Source organism: Pholis gunnellus (genome assembly GCF_910591455.1).
Source record: "Pholis gunnellus genome assembly, chromosome: 10".
Classification (NCBI taxonomy): domain Eukaryota; kingdom Metazoa; phylum Chordata; class Actinopteri; order Perciformes; family Pholidae; genus Pholis; species Pholis gunnellus.
The window spans coordinates 16,195,662-16,220,699 of NC_136537.1; the positions used below are offsets into that span (position 1 = coordinate 16,195,662).

The following is a 25,038-nucleotide window of genomic DNA, read 5'->3' on the forward strand; positions in this document are numbered from 1 at the left end:
TTATTCTGTGTAATTGGAGGATGTAAACTTTAAAAAAAAGTGATTAAACCTCATTATTTCCAGAAACAAAACTGTAAATGTGTCCTCGGTGTCCATAACATTAGCTACAGCCCGGACCAAAGAAACAGTTTCTCAGCCTGTGACCCTTGATGATCACTGAAATTAATAAAACTGAGTAGATGCAGAGGCATGAGTCATTACGTTTCCCCGTGTGTCTAATACTGACTTCAAACATTTTCTAATTGAAATTCAAAGCTGAAATGTCAATATAATAAAGTTTGGACCAACTATTCACGAGAGAATGAACCCCCGCAAAAAAATTCAAAGCACTTTGCTTCATTAAACTGCAAAAAGTTTGAGGCTTCATGATTAAAGCCAGACGAACACGTATCGACAGCTCGCTGGTCTTCTTCAGAGGTTTCAGCCGACAGTATTGGAAACTCCCTGAGAATCAGGAGTCACTGCTTTATCTTTCATCCTTTTAAGATTCAAGCAGTGCTTCTGTTTTTTTAATACCTCGAGTCGCTCCCTAATTACCGACCATGCTCATTGCAAAAGTTACAGAAACAAAAATTACACCATAACAACGTGTGTATTTATTATTAAAGAATATTAGACATGTTGGTTCCCACCGCTAAACAAAAAAGTAATTCATCATTTGGTCTTTTTTTATGAATGTTCGAGACTAGAATTTTGACCTGCATTAATAGTGTTTTGGCCTTTTGGAGGCAGCACAATACACATACTATCTCCATATAAAGATGATCTGGTTAAAGTGTTAGCAACATGTAAACGAATGCTCATTTCTATCCACGACCGTTATGCGATTATTAGGAGTCGGTTCATCAACATAAACAGTAGGTGGCACCTCTCGGTCTACCGATGCAGAATAAAAGGGTGCAACAAGCGCCATTTTAACCTTAAATGGGGAAAAGCAATGTAGAAAACTTATTTTAATATATTTCTTTTGATTCATGTATGTAAGGAAGGTCATATCAGATCTGTTTCTGCTGCAACAATGAGCCCTACAACCTAGAAATTAGTGTAAATGTTTGCACTTCCTGTTCTCTCTTCTCACAGTTACTGTTTTTTTTTTTTTAAAGGGGGCTTTTGGTTAGAAGTCTGAAACAAGCTTCATGTTCGTCATCAACAAATCTGTTTCCATATCACTCTATCACATTTTGCTTATACAACTTTTCCACCTCAGCAGAGCGTTGAAACTTTTTTGCAATATTTCAAGGTTATGTTGAATTTTTAGCGTTTCCACTCGTGCAAAGTAAAAATGTGCATAAAAGAGGTGGATGGAAACATCTAATGAGCTGAAAGAGGCCATCTGCTCGCTCGCTCGCCCATTCCATCCTCCCCTCTGGGCCAAAATAAAAATAATCTCCTCAGCTTCTTCAGCTCTGACCCTTTTCTTATCATTCCGATTCATTCTCTGGTGGAAGACCTTTATGTACTGAAATCTGACAAACAGATACAATCGATAAATCATCTGAGGAAAGTTTACTCTGGATCACCTGTTATCTAAAATAAAAAAAAACAATCATGGGGTAATACACTGTAGGCTGAGCTGAGAAGATAGCACAGTGCAGGTGATTTGTCATCAGACTTGTGTTATCCAGCACTAGTGACCTTTCGACAGGGAGCAGAACAGCTGTTGGTCGATGAGTCGCTGTTTCTTCCTCCATTTTAGAAGATGAAACACAAACATTTTTTTCCACTGAGCTCCTTCTGACGGGCAAAATGAAGATAAAACACAAAACACAAAGACGGAGAGACGAGAGAGAAGGAAAGTAATTAATCTGTTTAAGGTTAATAGCACCTTAGTTCAACAACAGATAGAAACAACTAGCCTTCACAGATCACAGAGCCGCTAACATGGCTGTAGCCTCTTAGTCCCGTTACACGTTTGGACTTTAAAGAAACGAGATACATCATTTTAACTAGTGAGGTGCAGGTCGGCAGATTTTTAACACTTTGGACCGAGCCAGGCTAGCCGTTTCCCCCCGTTTCAAGTCTTTATGCTAAGCTAATTGCCTCCCGGCTCCAGCAGCTCAACACACAGACATCCGGAGAGTGGTATCAATATTCCCATCTCTCAGCAAGGAACTGACTTTTTCAAAATGTCAAGTTGTTCCTTTAAAGGAAGATGAAAGGCACCAAAGGATGTGCAACCGACAAGCCCGAGGTGAAAGTTCAAATCTGAGAAACATTCCTCTCAGAGGCTTAAACATATTGCATGTGCACGTTAAACATCTCATACAGTAAAGTGTGAACAGGACAAATTAAAAACCACCAGCAGATGGTGATGACGGGCAGCAGCGAGGCCCCACATGTGATGGCAGAGCTGTTGCTGCATATTGCATATCAAAGTACATTCATGCCTTAAAGAGGATTAGGCTTCCCCTCCTTCCATCGCAAACCTCATTACAACACATGTGTATTCAGCCGAAAGGACGCACGCTCCTGATTTGAAACAACACACAAAGAGGTGGGAGAATTTGGGGGGGGGGGGGGGGGGGCGTGACGAGTCGAACAATACGAGGTTGATTAAAATAAAATCTACAAGCTCATAACACCTCTTTTTCTGAGTAATTCGCGTCCCTTGTATGCACTTAATGCTTCTTGACTCCAAGTTCCTCTGGGCATTGCTTCATTAATGAATGCAAATGGGAAGGATTACTGTGGTGGTAGAGTATGAATAATGGAAGTGCTCTAGTGATGTTATGCAGCTAGTGCAATTAACCACAATGGTGGGCGGGAGGCGTGCCGAGTGTGAAGGGTCAGGGGTGGGTTAGAGAGACTCACGGACCTTCACGTGGATCTTGATCGGGAGAGGGATGCCCTCCTTCAGCTCCTTGGTTTTCTCATTGAAGTCCTTGCAGAACTGCCCGATGGGGATTCCTCTCTGGATCGGAAAACAAGAGAAATTAAGCATTGAAAAATAAGAGGATCAACTTAAAATGTATGAAAAAAATCTGAGCCCCGCAAACATTCAGCTGAACGTCACGTGTGTCACATTGTGCTGCCAGAATACAGATGCCTAAGCTGCTGTCAGTCCATCAATGACAAAACTTCACAGAGCTCCGACTAGATTTACCCACACGAGCGGTTCAGGGTTCAGAGACGAGACAGTATCTGTATGTGATGAGAGAGAGTATGTGTGTGTGTGTGTGTGTGTTTATGTGCCGTAACATTTTGGTGGAGATATCTTCACACTATATTCTTATTCTTGTTATATTCACACTGAGATGCATCTGTGTGTGTGTGTGTGCAGCCTTTCTATTGTTCAACTCAGACTGTGTGTGTGTGTGTGTGTGTGTGTGTGTGTGTGTGTGTGTGTGTGTGTGTGTGTGTGTGTGTGTGTGTGTGTGTGTGTGTGTGTGTGTGTGTGTGTGTGTGTGTGTGTGTGTGTGTGTGTGTGTGTGTGTGTGTGTGTGTGTGTGTGTGTGTGTGTGTGTGTGTGTGTGTGTGTGTGTGTGTGTGTGTGTGTGTGTGTGTGTGTGTGTGTGTGTGTGTGTGTGTGTGTGTGTGTGTGTGTGTGTGTGTGTGTGTGTGTGTGTGTGTGTGTGTGTGTGTGTGTGTGTGTGTGTGTGTGTGTCACTCCAGCTATGACTGAATGCATGTTAGTGCCCAGAGCCGGAGAAACCCGAGTGATGAATGAGCCCCCCATTTTCCAGCTCCTGCAAGGCCAACCAGAGCGAAAGCAGAATGGATGGGTGACATTAAGTCAACACTCGGCCAACGCTGCTCCTTTGCACCATTCTTCTTTGGAGCTGAATTCAGAGGCTAAGACTAATAAAGAATCTAATTATTACTGCTGGAATATATACTGACCTTCACACGCCATCCTTCCCAAAGGCAACACACTGATTGAAATGTTCATTTCAAAAATATGGGGAAGAAAAAAAAAAAGCTTTTTTTATTTTATTCAGCTTAATGGAGCCGCGAGCTTCTATTGCGCCATGACGGAGCAGAGCACAGCCCTCCGATTCAAATAAAGGATCTGATGAAAAGTCAGTCATCCTGAGACATTTTCCAATGACAGCACAGGGAAGACATTTATTTGAACTTAACGGAGCAGAAAGTTCTCTGAACATCATTTCCACTAAAGGCTTCAAAAGCACCTGATGAATGTTAATCAGCTGCTTGATCTACGTGACCCCATCACTCCATTTGGGTCTATGCATCCGCTAAAACAATAACAACAAACTGATTGAAATTTCAACACAACACACGAGTCAAGGCAGGTTATTCTTTCAGGGCTGATGGGCGCCATTTGAATTACAATATGCTACTAATGAAATGAAATGCAGCTCCGTCCCTGGAGCCCTCGCTAGGCTCTACCTTCCCTCCCCTCCCGTGTTTATTAATAGTAATCCCATGTCAACCTCACTATCTTCTACGCGTGCCCTTCCCTGCCTCCGTCTTCCATAAAACAACATGGCAAGGGTAAACAACTGGAGAGGGAGCACCGAAGGAAAGTCTAATTAAATATGGATTAGTATAAAGGCTGCGATGTTGCGTATGAGTCAAAGCAAACCCTCGGGCTCTGCCTCACACATTTAGCTCCCATTCCTTCCCTTCTGTTCAGCCCATGTCGGATAACGATCTCTCCCACCGACTCAGATGGCCTTTTCATGTCACACAAATGCCATGAAAGAGCCTCCCTGACCAGCCGGAGATAATTCCAGAAGCTTCTACAGTGTGCACAGACGACGAGACATTACGTAGACAGAGGAGCGAGTGCTCTAAAGATAGACAGACTTCACACGGCCTCCCTGACCAGATAGTCCTTTACTGTTTTAATAGGGCTTGAACAAATATTTTAAAAAAAGCCTGAAGAGTGGCAAATAAAGAGGATGGGACACGACCACCCACTTGGGGATAGCAGACAGTTTGCCCTCAGCTCTGCACACAATAAAGTATGCACCAGAGACAGGTAATCATATTTTAATTAAGCTGTTCCACAGAGGTCCAGGCATCTCCTCCACTGAAGGTGGCGGCGTGAGGATGTTTTATTTTTGGCCTCGGGCTATTTAATAGTTTAACTGCAGTAATTACTGCGATTGAATCATGTTGGTAATCACAGTGTTTAACTGTGGCGGAGGGCGGGTGTGCCATGAAAGCAAGGTTCAAGGTCGGCTCCTCCAACTCCGCATGACATTTAAACAGAGAGAGAGAGAGAGAAGTGGAACAGTAACATTCATGCCCTGGCCAACTCGCTAACCCCGCTCACTGCATCTGAGCATCTAATCATCCTCGAGTCCGAGCTGCTGGATAAATCCTCTCTCCTCCACCGTGACTGATTAGAGCCGGGTGCTCTCCAGTATAAAATGGCTGCAGCCCATCACCCGAGGCGGGGCCTTCCACGGCGGCTGTGGGCGAGGACATTCAGCCGCACATCCTCAAAGACTTCTGAGATCCTGGGCACCGGGATTAAACGCTAATCTACGAATATATTTCCCGCCGTCAAATCCAGCAGCGACAGCGGTGAGTAATTGCTATATGATCCATTCAAGATCAGCGCTGCAGAGCCTTATTACTCATAATTATGAGCAATTAGACATTTGCAATTAAAATCTGGGAAGCGTCCATTTGATTTGACCCTTCCACCAGATTCTCTGCAGTCTTTTTTTGACACTCCTTCCCTGTTAATGTGATTGGCCTTTCAGCTTCACTAACTCTTTTTAACAAGATGTAGCACTGCATGGCGTGGCAGGACGGGGAGTGTGTAGATGGAGGAGAGGAGAGACGGGAAAGAGAAAGAGAGACAGCCGAGGTGTATTCAAGTTGTCAGAATGTGCCCAGTGATCGTCGTGGTCAATATTTGAACAATGAGAAGGGATTTGTGTAACCAAGGTGAACAACGGGAGAGGAGACAAGTAAAGCAAAAGGCCGCAGGAGGTCCTCATGAATATGGGTGAGTGTGTATGTTTATGTATGAATACTTTGGCCTCATTTAAATCTGACAAGACTATCTGTTTAACAGTGGATATGTGTGCATATTAAGCTGCCAGAGACTGCTGACGGTGAGGAAGTGTTCACTGTGTGCGGTCGCAGGTGTCTTTGTATCTGAGAGAACGGGGCTAGAAAAGAAATGCAGGAGCGAGGAAGCGATGGAGGGAGATGAGAAAGAGTGGGTGAGTAGGTCAAGAGCAGTATTGTGCTTATGGAAGCGTGGCAAACACGGAGATAAAAGGACACAGAGGCAGGACAAGGCCTCGGGGCAGGAGGCAGGATTAATTGCCCCCGGCACACGAGGCCACCTGATAAATTGCCCCGGGCGATCGGCACACTGGAGGGCCGCGATACGGTGGCGAAGGTGTTACGGTGGTGAGAGGCTGGTGGGAGGCGAGGTTAATTAAAGTCTTCAGTGTGAAACACTCTCATTCATTACCTTCATTACCGTGTTCATTTAATCTGCTTCACTGTTGGCATTTTATCACATTCAGCCCCAATGTAGCGTCATACAGCTGATTAGGTTTCATGTTGAACACTTCAGCTGCAGAGGGGGAAGCTGGGAGGCTGAACAGCAGGTCGGTTTAGGTCCAACAGACACGGATACACATACAGCAACAAAGAGCAAAATAATTGAGTTCACGCTGGACATGCTTCTTACTTGATTTTCCACCCTGGAATCGGTGGATTAGTCTCAAAAGTGGAAAATGAACACGGCCTCCAGTGAACCGTGCTGAGGCCAATACACAGCCCCGCACGAAAGAGCCGAGGAGCGCTGCTCACACGAGCATGAGGGCCGACCTGACGGAGCGGACCAAATTCGGGGCTCATTTTCATAACAACCAAAACATCTAAAAGAGGTGTTATTGCCGTCTGGATCGCTGCTTAAAATAGAGGCAGCCTTCACGTTTTCATTCCTGGCACAAGAAGACACATTTGCTGTTTGAGGGCATGGTGAAAGCATGCGGGCGACGGGTGAAACAAAATGGATTGCGTCATGACAAAACATCCCATTTTCAACTCCATTAGGTTCCCCTCACAGTCTTGACAGTGTTGTGCCTTTTGCCACTTCAGATGATTAATCACGTGTGGAGGCTGCAGCAGAAACACAGGAGCCTTGACTGCAGGCAGCTGAGGCTCCACGCTGGAGATGTCTGAAAATACACCAGACTCGCTGACAAGTAGAGGAGAGAATCAGAAAGAGAGTCAGGGGTTAGAATAAAGTCAGACTGCATCGACAACTGATAGCAACGTTTTGACAAAGCCTGCTCGGTTTGTCGCGTATTCAGAGATAATAGTGAATTCTGCACGCTGAAAGGTGTTATTCAAAGGGGAACTCCGCCAATTTTACACATCAAAGTCTGTTTACAAGTCTCTGGAAAGACTATATGTGAAGTTGAATAAAGCCTTTTGTGGCTCCGGAGGGAGTCGGATACATTTCCTGAAGTGATGTCACAGGGTACATTAACTGGCACTAGCATAACACACCCAACGTCTCAGGTTTTGACAAGGAAGAAGAATGCGTGGAATAAAAAGGACAATATCTCCATTTCTGCTGCATCAGTTTGTCTTTTGACTGCCCATGAGTTGGACAATGCTAAATCAGTGCTCTCTTAATGAATGCAACACACTCTGAGGTGACACAGAGAGAACGAGCCAAGAGGAGGAAGGTGAAGGAACCGAGTCCTCCATGTTTGTGGAGGTCAGCCTCGGGTCTGCTGTGGAGCATGACTCAGTGTTGACGCCTTCAGTGTTCTTGGACAGTCTGTGACCTTCCAGACTTCCTCGATCATGTCTGAAGCTGAAAGTGATGACTGCACAGTCCTGTGGACATTCTCCCCGCCTGGCTGCCCCTCGCCCTCCTCTGCTTTTGCTCTATGTTCTCTCATGTCCTTTTCCCTGCTTCGTGAGCCAGTGTGCAGAATGACCTTCAACCACAACCACGGGGAACAAAAGCCCCAAAAAGAGGAGGGATAGTAGCAGGATGGAGGAGAGAATGGGATAAACATGAGGAGCGGGGTGGAAGGAAGGCAGTGAAAAGAAGACGACGGGTGAAAAGGAACAAAAAGAGAAGAAGAAAAAAAAGACGCTGAAGTGAGCAAAATGGAAAATCTCTCTTCTCTTGGAAGCCAGCAGAGCGCAGAGCTGAATCTGACAAGAAAGATGACTCTCCATCCCCTTTCCTACCAGTCTGATTAAACCTCTCACTCTAAAATGAACCTGGCACACAACGAGAAAAGAGGCAGTTGAGGGCTGGAGCTAAAGGTGCAGACAGGAACGCCTTCAGATGCACTTGAAGGAGCAGGACCTTGAGGAAGAAGGGACGCCACGAAATTCCTCTAAAATCGCATCGGTGGCTGACAAAGGACCCCAAATTAAATTCGTGAACGAGGAAATCAGCCAGCTCTCCTTTTTAAACAGTTTCCAAAAGATTAATTTTCGACCAGATCTGTCTCAGAATTTCCCAATCCTTCTGTTTAAGCGCGCAGTAAGCCGGCTGTAATGAGTTAATCTACAACAGAGGGATGATTTCCTTGTGTGACTACGACAGTAAGCAGAGAGGACTAATTAAAGTTGTAACATCTGCCTCATGGGCTCCAAGTGTGTCTACAGGCTACAAGCGTCTTACGCTCCACTTCCTCCTCCGCTCCTATTTCAAGCGGGGAAGGGTAAATAAGGTATTCGCCTGCTCTCAAAACAATGCAACTATTCTTCTCGCAAGTGGCACCAGGGTGATTACCATAACCAATGAGGGAACTGTAACTGGGTGCTCTCAAATATTCATAGCATCTTCCAGCTTAACTTCCACAGCTGCTGCTGCTGCTGCTGGTGGTGGTGGTGGAGAGGAGGAGAAACGGAGGAGGGTGGGAGGTCTGGAGCGCAGCACGTAACCTGCTTACAAATGAACATCACAACCAAACTCGGACAGCGTGAGTGAGTTTCTCTTCGAGGTCTTCTGTTGCAGCGCTCTGCATCCTCTCTCTTTCTCTCTCTCTCTCGCTCTCTCTCTCGAGCCATCTTCTCGGTCTGCGGTCTCCACTTTAATGATTTGGCGTCGCCGCCGCCGCTGCTCCACTTCTGACCGACTCCCCCCCCCCCTCCACGACTGCTCTGCACAGCCGGAGTCCGACCCGAGCAGCAGCAGCAGCAGGAGCAGCACCGCTCTCTGCATCCGCAGCTGTATCAAAAGCTAAACCGACAACGACAAAAAAAGGAAAGAAAGAAACGACACTACGGGAGGTGACGGATTCAGATCGAGCCTCTGCAATAACCACGGAGACATCGGTCATGCCAGATCTGCACGGAGGGAGATATCTTGATAAGTATGAGCCGTTTTTTTATTTATTTTTTTGGTTCCGACAAAACTCGTGTCTGCTTGGTGTGGCAGTGGCGATGACTTCCAAGTCTTAACAGCCTCGAGATGAGCCTTCTCCTGGAGCCCGACTCCACACAAACACCCGGACTGTAAAAGAAAGACTTTACCATCGAGCCCGGCTCATCAACGACAATAAAAAAGACTTTATTGGTCACCGGCTGCGCCTCCACTTGGAAGAACAAGCACATTATTCGCTGTAAATCAAGCCAGGAGGATCGAGCCCAAGTGCAAGACGAATGGTTTGGGTAACTACAGCTTCACTTTACTACCAGCAATGCGCGGATAAACCCACAGCACTACCTGCTGTTAATAGGGCAGTTATGAAACAGGTGTTGCAGAGAAGCGGTTTCATAGAGATTGTTAAATTGCCGGAAGATGCAAGACGTCGCGCTGCATGCTGGGGCAGTTAATGATAATCATTTTTCTTTTTCAAGGAAAAAAAAACAAACCAAAACGTGATAAACTAGAAACAATAAAGCCCCTCAGGCAGCACTGAGGCTGCCACCTCACAAATCAACAGATGTTTCAGTCATGTGGCTTGAAGTCTAGAGAGAGGGGATTAATTCCTCATCGGGGATTGCACACTGCCTGGCTCTCTATTAATTAATTAGTTTGCACATAATGGCATAGATGTTGTCCCGATGCCCTTGGTGCTCCGGAGGCACCTGTAATAACTTGTGCTGGTCTTTGATGGGATTTGGAGCGAGGGCTGGTGATGGAGATAAACAGTGGGCGTAAACACAAATTAATCTTTGCTCTACATGGATTTCTGTCCACTTGGAAATCACCCAATATTGATAGAAAACAAAATGATAGTGGCAAACCCGCCGTGTGCTTTATCTCTGTCAGTGTGTGCTGCAAAGAATTGGGGAGCTTTTTTTTGTGGCGACGATTACACTGGTGCAGATGGAGGGAGAGCCATGTGTGTCATACAAGCCAAACAATTGGGCGAAAATTGATTTTCAGTACAAAACTGAACAAATCTTTCACCTGCGCACTATTACATGCCATTACTCACGCTTAAAACGAAATAGGTTGCCTCACCTTGTCAACAGCAGTGTCATTTCCCTGACAGGAGAATGATGAATTGGGTCATTATTGATGAGCGTATAGTGGACACATGGGCTGTCATCCCAGTCCTTCACTCAGAACAGAATAAATTACATGGTGTTGACAGGGAGTCAAAACACAAACACAGGCTGACAGGGTGATATCTAGGGTGAAATTTAAGGCTCAGGTGGAATATCTTAAGAGGCACGACCTGGAGGAAAAAGCCAACAGCAACCGTGGCCGTAAACTTCTCCATCCCCGCGCTCGCTGCAGATTGGGTTTGCTCCTCGAGAAATGAAAAAACAAATTTGAATTCCAATATCCTCTCAATCTGCCGCTTGGTGCAATTCATTCAATTTTGGGCGAATGGTAATCAAGTTGCAGTAAAGCGGTGAGACAAAAGGCTCCATAGACAATCAGATATTATGAACGCTGGCATGATCCACGCCTGTCCTCCCACCACGCCTCAGAGCGGATTAATCAGCCGAGATTGTTCCTTTCCTCATCTCTTAGATTCATCTGTTTCAGAACAAACTAATGTCTGTGACATTTCAATAGCCCCTGTGATGGATTCATCCAGGCCAAGCAGGCACATGAACTGCATGCCTTCATATTAAGTGGGTGGAAGTCGTTTTCTATCTGCATTTGAGTCTTCCTCTTCATCCCTTTCACCCCCTCTCACCCTGAGCTTATTTATGAACTATAATGATCACGCAGTAACACTTTATTAGGCATGTAGACAGCCAAGAGGCCTATTAATCTTACACATGCAGTCTTATGCTCATTCTCCACACACACACAAATACACACAATCTCAAACCCCTTTTTTTTTACCCAGTGGAGTTCCTCAGCCCTCTTCAATGATTCAGACAGCACAGAGGAGATGGCAGAGCTCCTGTTAGTCTTATAGTCAGGGAAGTGATGCATCTTCCATCGGCAAGATATCAATACTCTCTTTTCACTGGCAGACTTTTCTCACAGACCGCAATCGTGGCGTCCATCTCTCGCTCGATCACGCTGAACTGTTGCCATTACGACACATCTGAGCTGGTAGTGATTTTGTATTATAATGGAATCGATCCAGTTGAGGGGTTGACACCCCCGAGTGGTGCTGAGCAGATAACAGACAGTCCACTGGTCTGCGCTGTGCTTTAAGGCCAAATACGATAAAGAGGCCAACATTGGTTCGATTACACTGTAAAGTCAATGATCATTTCTCACGCTTTATCAATACTGAGGTTTATATGGTCCGTGGCTGAGATATGAGCTGCAACAGAAAGAAAAAAATGTACCCTCACGTTCTGCCAAATTAGCATTGCCTGCATGCACACACAGACGTACACGGTGTGTACACAAAGACACGAGTCAAACGTGTCTCCAAACAAATAGAAAGTTATCAATATTCATCTGGAATGAAAGGGGGGATTTGCAATGATTAAAGATGCAGCACAGCACGAGGATAAACACTGCCGACTATTGAGGCAAAGAAAATGCTTTGACAAGGCACCTAGCAGCGCCTGAATACAATTAATTAATAATGAATTGGAAGAATACAAAAAAGTGGCAGAAACGACAAGAATTCACGGAAAAATATCTGAGCGAGAAGTATGAGAATCAAAATGAAGCAAAGCTAGGATCTTTATAGAAAATGAAAAACTATTTAATGCAAAGAGCCGCAGAGTTACAAAAAAAAACAACAAAAGAAACAACACAATACAGCAGGCTACTCAGCTTGAGCAGCCAGAATAGATGTGGCTCTGGCCAAAGATGAAGGGCGCTCACTGCTTACTTGGCAGCTGATGTCTTTAACCATAGCAACAAGCGTCAAACTATTTTCCATTCGGTTTTGAATTAGCGTGAGCAAAAACAAGCATGTTCTTATCCCTTGAAATGTGTGAGTTTTGGGGACGGATGGCGCCGCGTGCAGCGACGTGAGCATCTGTGACGATGGGACAGATTTACCACCGTGCTTCTCTGTGTGTCTCTTTCAGGCATGGTGCCCACGCCCCAGGTGTGCGTATCAACCCTGGTCACAGTGAGCACGATGGCAGTGGTGGACCTCTACCTGCTGGAGCAGAGCATGCTGGGGGCTCGCGGTCCTAGCGTGTGGCAGTATGCGACGGTGTTGCTAGGCGATGCGGGCTTCCTGCTCGCGCTGCGCTTCGTGTCGGCCGGCGTGATGTCGGAGGCGCGTTCGCCGCGTCGCGGTTTCGCCAACGCCCTCTGGTTCCTGTTCCTGTCCCTGCTGCAGCTCAAGCTCTTCTTTGTCTGCCATAACTACCGGCAGGAGCGCCGGCCGCCCGACCCGCTGGCCAGGAAGACCCTGACGCTGCTGCTGTCCATCTGCCTGCCCTCCCTGTTTCTGATCCTGACGGGAGCCGACCACATGACCCCGCAGCGCAGGAAGCAGGAGGTGCGGGGCCGGCTCCTGTGGGTGGTGGTGGACCTGCTGGATGTGCTGGACCTGCAGGCGGGGCTGTGGGAAGCCCACAGCGGGACAACGGCGGGGAGCGGAGGGGTCGTTGAGCAGAAGCTGCCCATCTGGGCCGAGGGCCTGGTCTTCTTTTACTGCTACGCCCTCCTGCTGCTGCTGCCCTGTGTGGCTCTCACAGAGCTGGGGGCCACCGGCCTGCCAGGACAGAGGGGGCCCCGTAAGGAGGCACTGTACCCGTGGCTCAGCCTGGTCACCATCAACATCTTGACCCTGGCCCTGAGGGGCACGGGCATGCTGTGGTACAGGGACCCCCGTGTGTCCACTGTGTTCCTGGGGAAGAACCTGCTGGCTCTGGCTGTGAAGCTGAGCTCCGCTTGGGAGAGACACAAGCAGGAGCGCGGCGCTGCAGGAGCTGAGACTGTGTCTGGAGCAGAACCAGGAGACTCGACCCTGCCAAGCCAGAGCTCAGAGCAGGGAGAGGGCCAGGCCCAGGGGAAAGCTCCTCCCTCTCATTATCACACACTGTCTCGCTCCCAAAGCCACACTCTCTCCCACGTCAGCCTGGAGCCCACGGAGACGCCCTTAGGACCCTCTTTCATCTCCCATGAACTCTAGAGAGTCGCTCTAAACATACACGCATACACAAAAGCATGTGATCACACCCACACTTAAAACCCAGAACCAGCAGAGCCAGTATCACATCCAAACAGATAACTTGTATACAGTACAACAGTGATGGGTATAATGCTGAGCTGTGGAAAAGCATTTGGCAAGCTTGGATTTCTTCACATTTTGTTGTGCTGAGAATAACTTAAAATGCATTGCTGGGATTTGTGAGTGTGTTTTTTTATATTCAACACTGTGAACACATCTATCAGCCTGTAAAGAATATTCTAGAAATGTATATTGACTTCACGTAGTGTTTCATTTCCTTCTTTGATCTCAGCACAGCTGCCCAAACTGCCACCGATTTGTTGCATTCAGATTTCTTGCAACTCAATATAGAGCATCTCATCAGTGAGTTCGGGTCATGTGGCTTGTCAGAAAAATTAGATCAATACTCTTCTCCCATTAGACGCCAAATACAGACTGTGACCTTTAGTGTACTTTTTCTTTTCCTCCGTCACTTTACAGGGACCTTTCACAGAGAAAAGTTTAATACAAAAGGAGTGAGGATTCATTTTCCCCTATACAGCTCCTGGGTTTAAAAGCAGTCTGCCTGTAAAACTCACACTCTTCACGGTGCTCCACTATTTCAATTTAGAGTCAAATCCAGTGGATCCAAACCTTTTAGGCTTGTAGCGCTTTAAATCAAAGTCTACTCACGACCCAAAGTAATGTTCCCTGCTTTCATTTTCCTTATTTCAATACATTTTAGAGGGTTGAAAGAGTACATTTCTAGTTTTTCCACAATAAAAAAATAAAATAAAAATATGTGTAGCAGAAAAGTTAATCAGTGAGATGACTAACTGTGGTGTTTGGAGTGAGTTTCTTTGGTATTATGAAATATTTGATTTGATTTAAATGCAGAATCTAAACATCAGCTCGAGATGATTTCCGAGATGCACACCGTACAGTCACTTATTTGTTTACTTTTAAAATCCTCCTGCAGCGATTTTAACACAACAAAATGTGCTTAACTCAAGATGCCAACTATTTATGAAAGACACCGCTTCCATAAATACAATCTTTCAACGGTAGAGCTTAAAGATGAGCATTTTTGCATCATCTTAATCCTACTGCAACACAAACAACAGTGCAGGTCTATTTTACTACATTGTTTACAAAGCCAGAACACCCATGTAAGTAATCCCTTTACCGTTTCAGAACACATTTAAAATTCATGTTTTGATGTCGTCTGTACTTGTCTCAAAGTCTTTTTCAGTCATTTTCAATAAGAAGAAGAAAAATCCTAAATCCCCCTTTTAACTAGAGATGAAAGTTAACTTTTTGATGCCATGAATAATGGATGGCACCTCTCATTCACTAAGCTGTTAACATGTGGGGGTTTTGGGCATCATGGGATCATGGACCAGAGCAGCAGGTGTAGAGGATGTACAGTACAGTCAAGTGCCTTGTTTCCTCATGGAGCCACGAGGCGTACACGTTAAGTGTACCATGTGGAACTTGGACATACACCATGTGTACACTGTTACGTTATTCCACAGCTGCTGTCTGCTACACCTACAGGACAGAGTCCAAACTAATAAAAAAAGTGTTTCATACTCGCCCAGTGTTGACAGTTCATTGACTATTATGTAGGCGCGTTATTGGCAAACTGTCACCCACATAAAGGGGAAAACAAGAGGACTCAGTCCCAGTCATTCGAGGCCAAGAGGCTGTTTTTAAAACTATATTAAAGTCAATCTGCAACCACAGAAAATTGCATGTTTTTCTCTCATACTGGAGCTGGTGAAGTGAAGTGAATGGACGCACCCCCCCGTCCTCCCCCTCACATATTCAAGCTAGAAAAGCTTGCTCTTTGCGTCATGGTGCAGCACGCTGACAAAAGGCTGTCATTTATCACAATTATGCCGGCGGCGCCATCAGCTTGGATCCTCTCGCAGTAATCCTTGAGTGTGCCGTCGTGTTGTCTGTTTAATGTTGAAAGAGAGATGGGGTGTGCCTGTCAAGAGTTGTAGTAAGTGTGTGATGTTTTCAGAGTGAACTGGCTCTTTGCTCGGAGCGGCCGCGAATGCACCCGCCGGCCTCCCCTCTTTGCTAAAAAATGGTCCTATTAATTGAAGTTGAGGCTATTCGTCAAAAAAAACAAAACAAGCGCTTATTCTCAGCGCTTTCCGCTTGATTTACAGCCCAGATTAACAGGATGTATTGAGACTAATGTACACACTCGGGCACAAAAACGCATTCAACGTTTCAGTGGGGAATTTATTTGCTGGTTCAGAGAAAACTTTAAGGAAAAAACCACAGAGGGATAACCGGAGTAGTCGACAGCATCCAGCCCTTGCCCCCCTCCCCTCCTCTCCTTTCTTTCATCTCTTCCTCCCCGTTTCACTCTACATTTCAAACCTACGCATTCTGGATGCACTCCCACGGTGTGCAACTTCTCATATTTCTATTATACTTAAAAGCAGCAACTGCATTGGAAGCCTCGGCAAACGACTACCTCCTAGAATTTGTTGCACCTGTTAAGCTCTAGATACAATGCTCAGCATTTTCCCTCAGCTCCCAGCGACTCTCATAACCTGCTCCTGAAGAAAACTGCACGAGTCGCTCCCCTATTTTCTTTCTTCTTTCGCCTCCATTCTTCCTGTCCATTCCCGTGTGTTAATTCCACTCCAGTCTGTAATTATTTTCCTGTACCAAAGCTGTCAGTTTCCCTTTTTTGTCTCCCGTTCCTTCTTTTATTTCTCTCGTTTGTTTAAATTTTGCCCCGCAGCCGACAGGCGGCCTACCTCTCTGCACTTCCCCTGTCAAGGGTGGTTAGTCAGAGAGGGGGGGGGGGGAACCCGGCTAAGATTAAAGGGCCGGAGCCACCGCCTCAAGCGGGGCGGCTGCCGACTGCCATTTATTTACCGTTACACACAGTGTTGGCTTGATGGAGCGCAGGAACCCAGAGAGACAAACGCGCTCAACACGCCGCCCCGACAACAATGACATCCTAAAGCAGGGGTGGCCAACCAGTCAGAGACCAAGAGCCACATTTTTTACTGTGTTACCGCAAAGAGCCACATCATACACATGGGCACACATGAACATCACCCTATCCCTTCCTCACACACACACATACCTTTGCTCAGCCAGATTTATTGTAAATGTCACACACCAATATGATAATGACAGAAATTGACTCCTAAGACCACAGGCCAGTCATTTTCAACAATGAACATTGTGTACACTGTCTCACACAGACAAACTCTCAGTTCAACCAAGTCCACAAACAAAAATATAATAATTTACAATAGTGTTTTTCTTTTACTATGCATGTTACTTAGTGGGACTTCTGGCATTCATTGCCTTGAACAATCCTCTTCAAATCTGGCTTGTATTCCGTTGTTGCCACTCGAAGCAATTCTTTCACATGGGTGTCAGTCAGAACAGATCGATGCTTTGATTTCACGTGTTTCAGGGTAGAAAACACAGACTCGCAGACGTATGTTGACCCAAACATTGACAGTATCTTAAGCGCAGCCCGTTTGACATTGGGGTATTTTTTCATTGGCACACTTTTCCAGAACTCAATGGTCCCGTCCCTTAAAGGTTTGAGTTGGTCCTCCTCACAAAGATCGATCATCTCCAACTCAGCCGCATCCTCATCTGTGACTAGCGGGGCTTTCAAACAGTCCGTCTCGGCGTTAAATGGGTCGACGAGGAACGTAATCTGTGGCCGCACATGCGCGTTTGACGAAAATACCGTATTTAACTCAAGCGAAGCGAACACGAACATTAAAAAAACACAAATACAAACTTCGATATGAACATAAGAGCCGCATGAAACCGGGCAAAGAGCCGCATGCGGCTCGGGAGCCGCGGGTTGGCCACCCCTGTCCTAAAGGGTCCAAATGGAGGCACCTACAGCCAAACATATGGCTTGGGTTTTGCTCCGTTGAGCATTTGGTTACAACCCATCTCCCCTCATTACCCCTGACACGGGCGACAGCTACAGTATGCCTCCGAGCTCACGCCCCCGTGGACTGGCAGAAAGAGCCGCATTTAACAGACAGATGTCTGAATCATTCATCAGAGCACACACCAATCGCGCCGCTTTTGGGCAGAACTTCAAAGTATATTCTAGGAGAAAGAAATGATGCAAAAGAGTCTGAGATCTGCAATACTGGAGACAAACGCACACTCATGCTGGTCTCAGGTGACATCAGGCTAAATGAATGCACTTAATTAGAACATGTAGTCATTTAATCATTTAGCTGGTTGAAAGAACATTTATTTGATTATTGCTTAATTGTTTTTCTGTCAAACACAAGTGCCAAACTGTTTTCTGTTCCAGCTTCTCAGATGTGAGGATCTGCTGCTTATCTCTATTTTATATCATTAGAAATCACAGGTGTTCAGTAAATCCACCCACAAATCTTTAAACTGAACTGAAAATGACCTGTAAGCACACAAACACACCGAAATAAAGCACAAAACACTAAAATAAAGCAATTCTATTGTAATTACAAAATGAGAGATAAATTGCATCCCACGTCTGAAAAAAGCGTCTCACACACACAACTGCTTTACTGCTCCATATCTATATCCAAATCCACACGTCTTACTTTGCATGTCCTATAGCTCGTGATACATTAAATACAGTGCTTGCCGTTCTCTAAAATATGGATAATTACGCGTTCTCTGTGACGCTGCCTTCACATCCCGTCATGCCACACGAACACAGAAAAATGACAAACACAAGAACCACGAGGACCAAATGATGAGCTGAATGTGTGACAGTCATATGGTATTACCAAAGCTTAGAGAATCAGAACAACAAGATTATCTATTCTGCACATGAATAGACGATAAACCTGATGCTAATATGGTAGTTTACTTTCAAGCTATTTTGAAAGTCAGTAGCTTTTAGCTTTGGCGCTCCATTTAGCGGTGAATAAGCACTCTGCAGTGATTCACATTACTTCCTCTTTAAAAGTCTATTAAAAGACATGACTTGCACAAAAATACCTTATTCTGCTATCTTCAATCAAAGTCTTTTTTTAGGACCGACCTGAGCGCTGGAACGACTATCTGTATTTACTGATGTGGAGAAACTGCTTCACGAGGGAAATGTTTACTAATTCATCTCTAAAATGTACTCCTTCCTGCTGAATTGAGGGAAACAACGCCAGGTTTGCATAAATCTAGAGCGAGACAGGAATCACATCCGACCACAGTTGATGCAGATCTCTGGTCAGATTTAGGACAAGACAGTTTGTCAGCTTCTATTAATAAGCTCATACAAACTGGTTCACTACAACGTCCTCCATAAGCTGTACCCTGTTCCTTCTACTTCTGTGACACCTTGACAAAGATCACAGGAGTTATTAGATCCTGGTAATCTGCTTACTGAAGAATTTCACAGAGTCAGCAGACTAATTCAACTAATTCACAAATTAAATTAATGGAAATCACTTTATGTGTGAAAGAAACATTGCACTGACGTGGAAATCTGATTCCTCTCTCATTGATCGATGGTCTTTGGAAATGAAAAAAAAAAAAAAAATCACATAAAGTCTTAGGAAGGGGTATAACAACTTTTTGTCAATTTGGCAGCCTTATGTAAAGTCTGTAGTTCCATCACTGACTCCACCACTGGGTCTTTGAAAGGCAGCCTGGTCTCCTACAAATGAAGTTCCTATTCACCGAAGCTGCATTGTGAAATACGTTTGGAGGGAAATGTATTTTGTCTTGAATTACGTCCACTTTTGGCAAAATAATTTCAAATGAGTCCGTAGAAGTCATGTAAGGAGGAGGATGAGCCACAAAACGTGTATACAAAATAAACACAAATAATCAGAAAAATTAAATATTCCACCCTTAAAAAAAAGAGCAAACGCCACTGATGAATTCATAATCCAATAACTCATTGTTTATGTGTTCGTTTTGTACTGAACTGAGCGAGACGCCTTCAACTGACTGAATGTTTTGAACTGAAGACAGAACCACAGCTGAGCGTCCGTATGAACGGTGATGCGTTTGCGGTGCATTTAAACAGTGAAAAACTGCTTCGGAGAACAAGTGAACAAAAAACATCATCAGTGAAGAAAATGAATGAAATTACTTTAATCAGCAAAGTTATTTACAACTCCTTTGTGAACTGAACCGAGGTGGAGGAAGTACTCTGGTATTGTTTAATTAAGTAACCGATCAGAGTGTCGGAATACTGTTAAAAGTAAAAGTCATGCATTAAAATAAAAGTACAAAACTAACTGATCTTTAAGAAAAATAAACAAAGTGGGAAATATATCCAACATTTTTGAATATTTGGACAGGACGAAGAAAGGCAGTAAAGATCACACCTGCTACTCGTCTAAGATGGTAAAGAAAGCGCGATCCTTATTCTTGCCTGTTATCTCGAGCTGTCACATAATTCACATTCTTTAAAATGATCAAATTCCAACCAGAGCATCTTTTGGGAAAAAAAAAACATGTTTTGGGGGGAAAACACCCAAAAATACCACAAACGACCACTGATGCTGACATATCAGCACTCGCGTCACTGTGACAGGTTTCATAGGATGAGAAAGAGACGGAGGATTGTTCAAAGTGTTGTTTGGAATAGTTATGTATGCCTATGGGGAGCTGCCATTAAAAATAACCCCTCTGTCTGTCAAGTAATGCAACTCTGCAATAAAAAACATGTTTTTGCACCCAATGTTGCATGTGTAAAGTCAATTTACAGGGATTTTTTCGGAGGCAGGACGCGCTGCAAACTGAACAACTTAATAACCTTTAAGGGTTGAGAGTTGAATGACAGAGCGAGTTTCCTAATTCTCAGCTTTGGAGGATCAGAAGGAACTCAAAGGTCTCCAGTGTAGCTGAGGGGAAGGAAGCTTTAGCTGAGCCTTAAATGTGATCAGTGAAAATCTTAAAATCAATTATACATCCAACTGGTAAACAGTGCAGAGACGGTAAAATTGGGTTGTTCCGGTCTCTTCACTTGGCAGCAGTTAAAACCCTGGCTGCTGTATTTTTCAGAGGAAGTAAAAGACGTTGAAATAGGATGAGATTAAAGAATAGATCCGCCTCCTAATTACAGGCTGAAAATGGCTCATTACTGTAACTACTCATTGTATTATTTCAAAAGAGAAGTCACAGTGAAACATCAGTCCAAACAATGTGACCTGTGTGTGTGTGTGTGTGTGTGTGTGTGTGTGTGTGTGTGTGTGTGTGTGTGTGTGTGTGTGTGTGTGTGTGTGTGTAAGACTCTTGAGAACAATACGTCTTACGCCTGTAGTCATTTAAAAAAAATAAAATTGGTTCATTGATTTTTTTTTTTTGTACTCTTGGGAAGCAACCGAAAAAAAGCTGTAAACAACACATCCGACGCATCATCATCACTTTTTTAGTTGATAAAGCAAACGTGTCGCTTTGAGTCACATGATGAATTTATTCCCTATATTCACTCTTTTAGCTCCACCATCTCCTGAAGAATAATGTGAGACTCTTTAGCTGCTGAATGCTCAACTGTGTTTGCCAGCGCGTCGCTTACTGTGTTTGTCTGGCGTTTGGTGCTGAGCAGGTTGTGTACCGGAGGTTTTTAAAGCTTACGACACTACGAGAGCAGCGAGAGCGAACCTATACAGTAACGTCGAGGGCAGGAAATCAAAACAATGATTATAAAGATGGAGAGCTGCAGAGTTGAGTGATTAATCAAGAACATAATCAACAAATGAATCAATAAAGAAACTGTTATTTTAATATAAAAAGGTGAAAAGATGATCAAGTGGATGTGTAGAGCAATACGGATTAAGTTCAAACTAAACAGGAGAGAAATGCGTTTAATTAAAACTTCCAGTATTTGTGAGCACTTCATCATAGTCCCAGTCTGGCAGGGAGTTCAGATTTCCATTAATTAACTGAATTTATGTGATAGTTGATGTTGCTGGTGACAGCAAAGTACATCGTCTGAGCCAACAGACGAGAGAAATGAGAGGTTTTCACATAAATTAACTCCTTAGTGACACCTCAACACTTACTTGTTCCCGACATTAGTATTCACGTGGAGCTCTTTTCTGCCAGTTTTGTTCACTTTCCCATTGTCCTCTCTCGAGTGCTGTCAATAAGTCACAGAGATGGATTAACTGTGAGAATTGATCTGGTTTCCAAGCGTTCAACAGCATTCCAGGCTGATGAGCTCTATCCAATAAAGAGCCTAACTGGATCATTTGTATGGACAGGACGAGCCATAGGGTTTCATTCATTCACTCTCGCAAAGAACAATCAAAGTTAAAGCGCTGAATCGCCATTAAAGCGGGAGCAGATAGTGCTTTTATGGACTAAAATAAAATGTACATTTTACAAGAAAGATTTAAAACAATGAACTTGTGTGATCAGAAGTGTAGATGAGGTTAACGAACGGAGCATCAGAATTGGGCAGTTTTCAACGTAACATAATAAGAAAATGTATTCAGTCAGAGTTTGTGTGTAAATGTGATCAGTAGTAGTAAAAAGCTTTCCACTGAACGTCTGGTGATGAAATTAAAAGAAACAATTATATTGCAGGAAATAACGACTCTCTCATGATGATTAAGACGATGAACATGAGACTATGTCATTAAATGTACAGTGTCGTCCCGACGCACCAATAGTGAGTTTATTCTGTACTTTCAGATGTTAATGCATCAGAGACGCAGGACGCGTACCGAACAACATCACTGGAAAGAAAAACAAAGAAAATGATGTATCCTCAGTCATTTTTCTCCACTAACTACAATCCATCTTTGTTCGTTGCTCAACGCTTGAGGACCGCTGACTTATTCTACGATTGTACCAGCAGATACATACATTTTACTCGTAGCAATTGGCATCCCTGGTGAAAGAGTCGGAGTGGTGCATCCCTGAGCAATAAAGAAAACCAAGACAACCTCAGCTGTCTCTCTGGAGTAATTGAAGCAGAGAGATGTATACAAGAATTTAAGACAAAGCCTCCACAGGTTCAGTCCCATTTCATCAAATGGCTTGTAAAGAGTGAGGCTAATGTATACGGACAGCTGCTGTGAATGGAGGTGTTCGTGTCTTTGGCCTGGAAACTGTGAGAAAATAGTTGCAGACTGAAGCAGAGTGCAGCACCTACCTGCACAATGGAGCGGTGCGACTAGAATAAGAATGTGAATATGAATAGGGCTATGGGAGGAGAAGGAGGTGGTGGTGGGGCTGTAGGATGAGGTGACTGAGGAGAGAGAGAGAGAGAGAGAGAGAGAGAGAGAGAGAGAGGCAACTGTGTGATTGGCAAAGTGAAAATAGGGAAGGACCAGGTTGTCTCGCAGTTAATGAGAGCTGTGTGCAGAGGGTCAGCTGATAAAATGAAGCCCTGCTCTTTGCAATTAAGTTAACACTCCTGATTATTCGGAGCAGACAGATGGAACAAGAAGTGGAATTGTAAGTCATTTTACCTGTCCCAGGATGGGGCCCAGTGGAGGTCCGGGGGCCGCTTGTCCTGACCTCACTATAGCCCGGATTACATTGCTGACATCCAATTTCTTCACAGCCTTGGCTGCCTTAGAGATCTTCGACATCCTGGTCTCAAAAGCCTTAAATCTGCCTCCACGTCAACTGAGACTCCATCCACTGAGAATGCAGAAGAAAAACAAACAAATTAGCCTTTCATGAATACACAACCGCAACAAATCATTTACACGCCGGGCTCATTAAAACATCATACAGTCAAATCGATACGGATACCCACAGGCTAAACCCGGGCCTTTCCATTCTGCAGCGGGCGAGTAATTAAGAAAATCTTTGCCTTCGATCGGCTCAGCGAGAGCCACTTTCCTGGAGGTGTTTGCAGTGTGGATCAGTGCCGACGCTCGCAGTGTTGAAGAGCCTGAGAACTGGCAGGATTTAAAACTTCTCTCCCCCAAAAAAGAATCATGGGGTGCATGCCAAAACACCTCACTTCAGCTTCAGATGTGTCACCACTAAACTCCCTGCGCTGCAGCAGAGCTTCCTCTGCATCAGTAGAGGGCAGGATATGGATAAGTAACAATACTATAATAGACGGAGGAGGGCTGGAAGTGGCATGCCCCCCCCCCCCCTTTGAACGCAAAGAGGGGTCGGCTTTTTCATTCCACCTTAAAATGCATTTGCCAAATTAGGAGTCAATTAGTGGAGTGGGGAGAACAGCCTGAACTCCTGGCTTTTCTCTGGGGAGGCAGAAACGCATAAAAGCAAGCCTATAATCCTCTGCTGGAATAAAAGTGATACTGACACAGCTGTAAGAAGCAAAAAAGAAAAGATCAATGACTAGAGCCAAGGGACAAATACAAGTTTTAAGGTTGAGCCTTGTGATTCAGGGGAACCCTGCATTCAATACAAATAAGTACTTAAGGGGAGAGAGGAGGACCAGCAATGATTCATTGTAGGCAACAGAGGGTATCCAATTAGATCAACAGAAGAGACAGTACCAAAAAGATATATGGGCCCTCACGCTGCTTTAGAGCAACAAACGGGGAGAAACTACTCCCAAGAAAAGTTGTGCTTCTATCTGCGCTGCTGATTATCCAGCAGCAGTTGTTGAAGTGTAACCACCATAAGCAACATTTAGGGCATTAATGTGACGCGCATACTGCAGGAAGAGTCCCAAATACAATCCATTTAGTTTGAATTCCCTCTTTACAATGCAGGTCTCATACACTTCTACACTTCAGAGGTCAATTTCACGCTACTCGCCTCATGTGCTCAGATACATTTGGATAAATTTGGAGCCAGTTAGAAAATGCAGAGACCAGTATGCATTAAATCTTAAGTGAGAAAACCCACTGGTATCAAACAGTGACACAAAGGCTCATGAATCCTAAATGGCAAGCTGCAGAAAAACTTGTAAAATAGCAGTTTGAGGGGGTTTCAAAAAAAATATGCAACCAATAAAATTAGATACTGTACATTCAGAGAGACGAGGCTTAACTGGATTTTTTTTGCGGCTGCGAGAGAAAAACAATTAGGGCCAGCATCAAAAGTAGGGTTTAATTCCAATTTGGGGCAAAGGGAATAACAGTTCTGCGAGTGTGGAAATGACAACGTCACGCTTTAATGCACCGCAACTCCAATCTCGGTTGGAGTATGAATAATAAAACCGCAGTTCCTTTCACAAAATGAAATCACTCATCACAAGGCCAAAGCAGTGAACGCTGAAGAAGAATTGACCTACATAAGGCATCACAACCGCACCGACGGTACGTTTCACGCAGCTGCATTTACATTAAGAGTCAAGGAATAAAGGAGCATCAACTGCGCAGCGGCGGGAAACATGGTTCAAGGCAATACAATAAGCCTGAGTCAGAGCTGGGTTAATGTTTTGCTGTGAATAATCAAATCAAAGCCGCAGTAATTTGAAAGGAACCAGGCACAATTTTGAGCTGCTCTTTAGGCTGAATATTACATTCCTACAGCAATTACTGGCAACGCCGTCTTCGATAACACAGAGTACACAGAAAGAGCAACGTGTTCGGGCCGTGTAGATTTGCAGCATAAAAGCACTTTGTTTAAACATGCTCGATAGATGACATGCTGCAACGCTGTTGCTTAAATCACCACCTAA

The 25,038-nt window shown here is 44.6% G+C and overlaps 2 protein-coding genes across 2 annotated transcripts in view; one reads left to right on the top strand and one right to left on the bottom strand.

The window, feature by feature from the left end:
- mrpl11 (mitochondrial ribosomal protein L11) overlaps positions 1-25,038 on the bottom strand; it is a 35,655-nt gene that overhangs the window by 2,977 nt on the left and 7,640 nt on the right. Inside the window, exons 2-3 of the mRNA XM_079168089.1 lie at positions 22,895-23,069; positions 2,816-2,911 (exon numbers count right to left, since the gene is read on the bottom strand). Of these exons, the coding sequence (XP_079024215.1) occupies positions 2,816-2,911; positions 22,895-23,017 (219 nt within the window). The 5' untranslated portion in view covers positions 23,018-23,069. The remainder of the gene's footprint in view (positions 1-2,815; positions 2,912-22,894; positions 23,070-25,038) is intronic.
- Positions 12,384-13,439, top strand: tmem265 (transmembrane protein 265; the record flags this gene model as incomplete). The annotated part of the gene is made up of 1 exon (XM_079167840.1): positions 12,384-13,439. The coding sequence occupies one exon, from the start codon at positions 12,384-12,386 to the stop codon at positions 13,437-13,439; it is 1,056 nt and encodes a 351-aa protein (XP_079023966.1).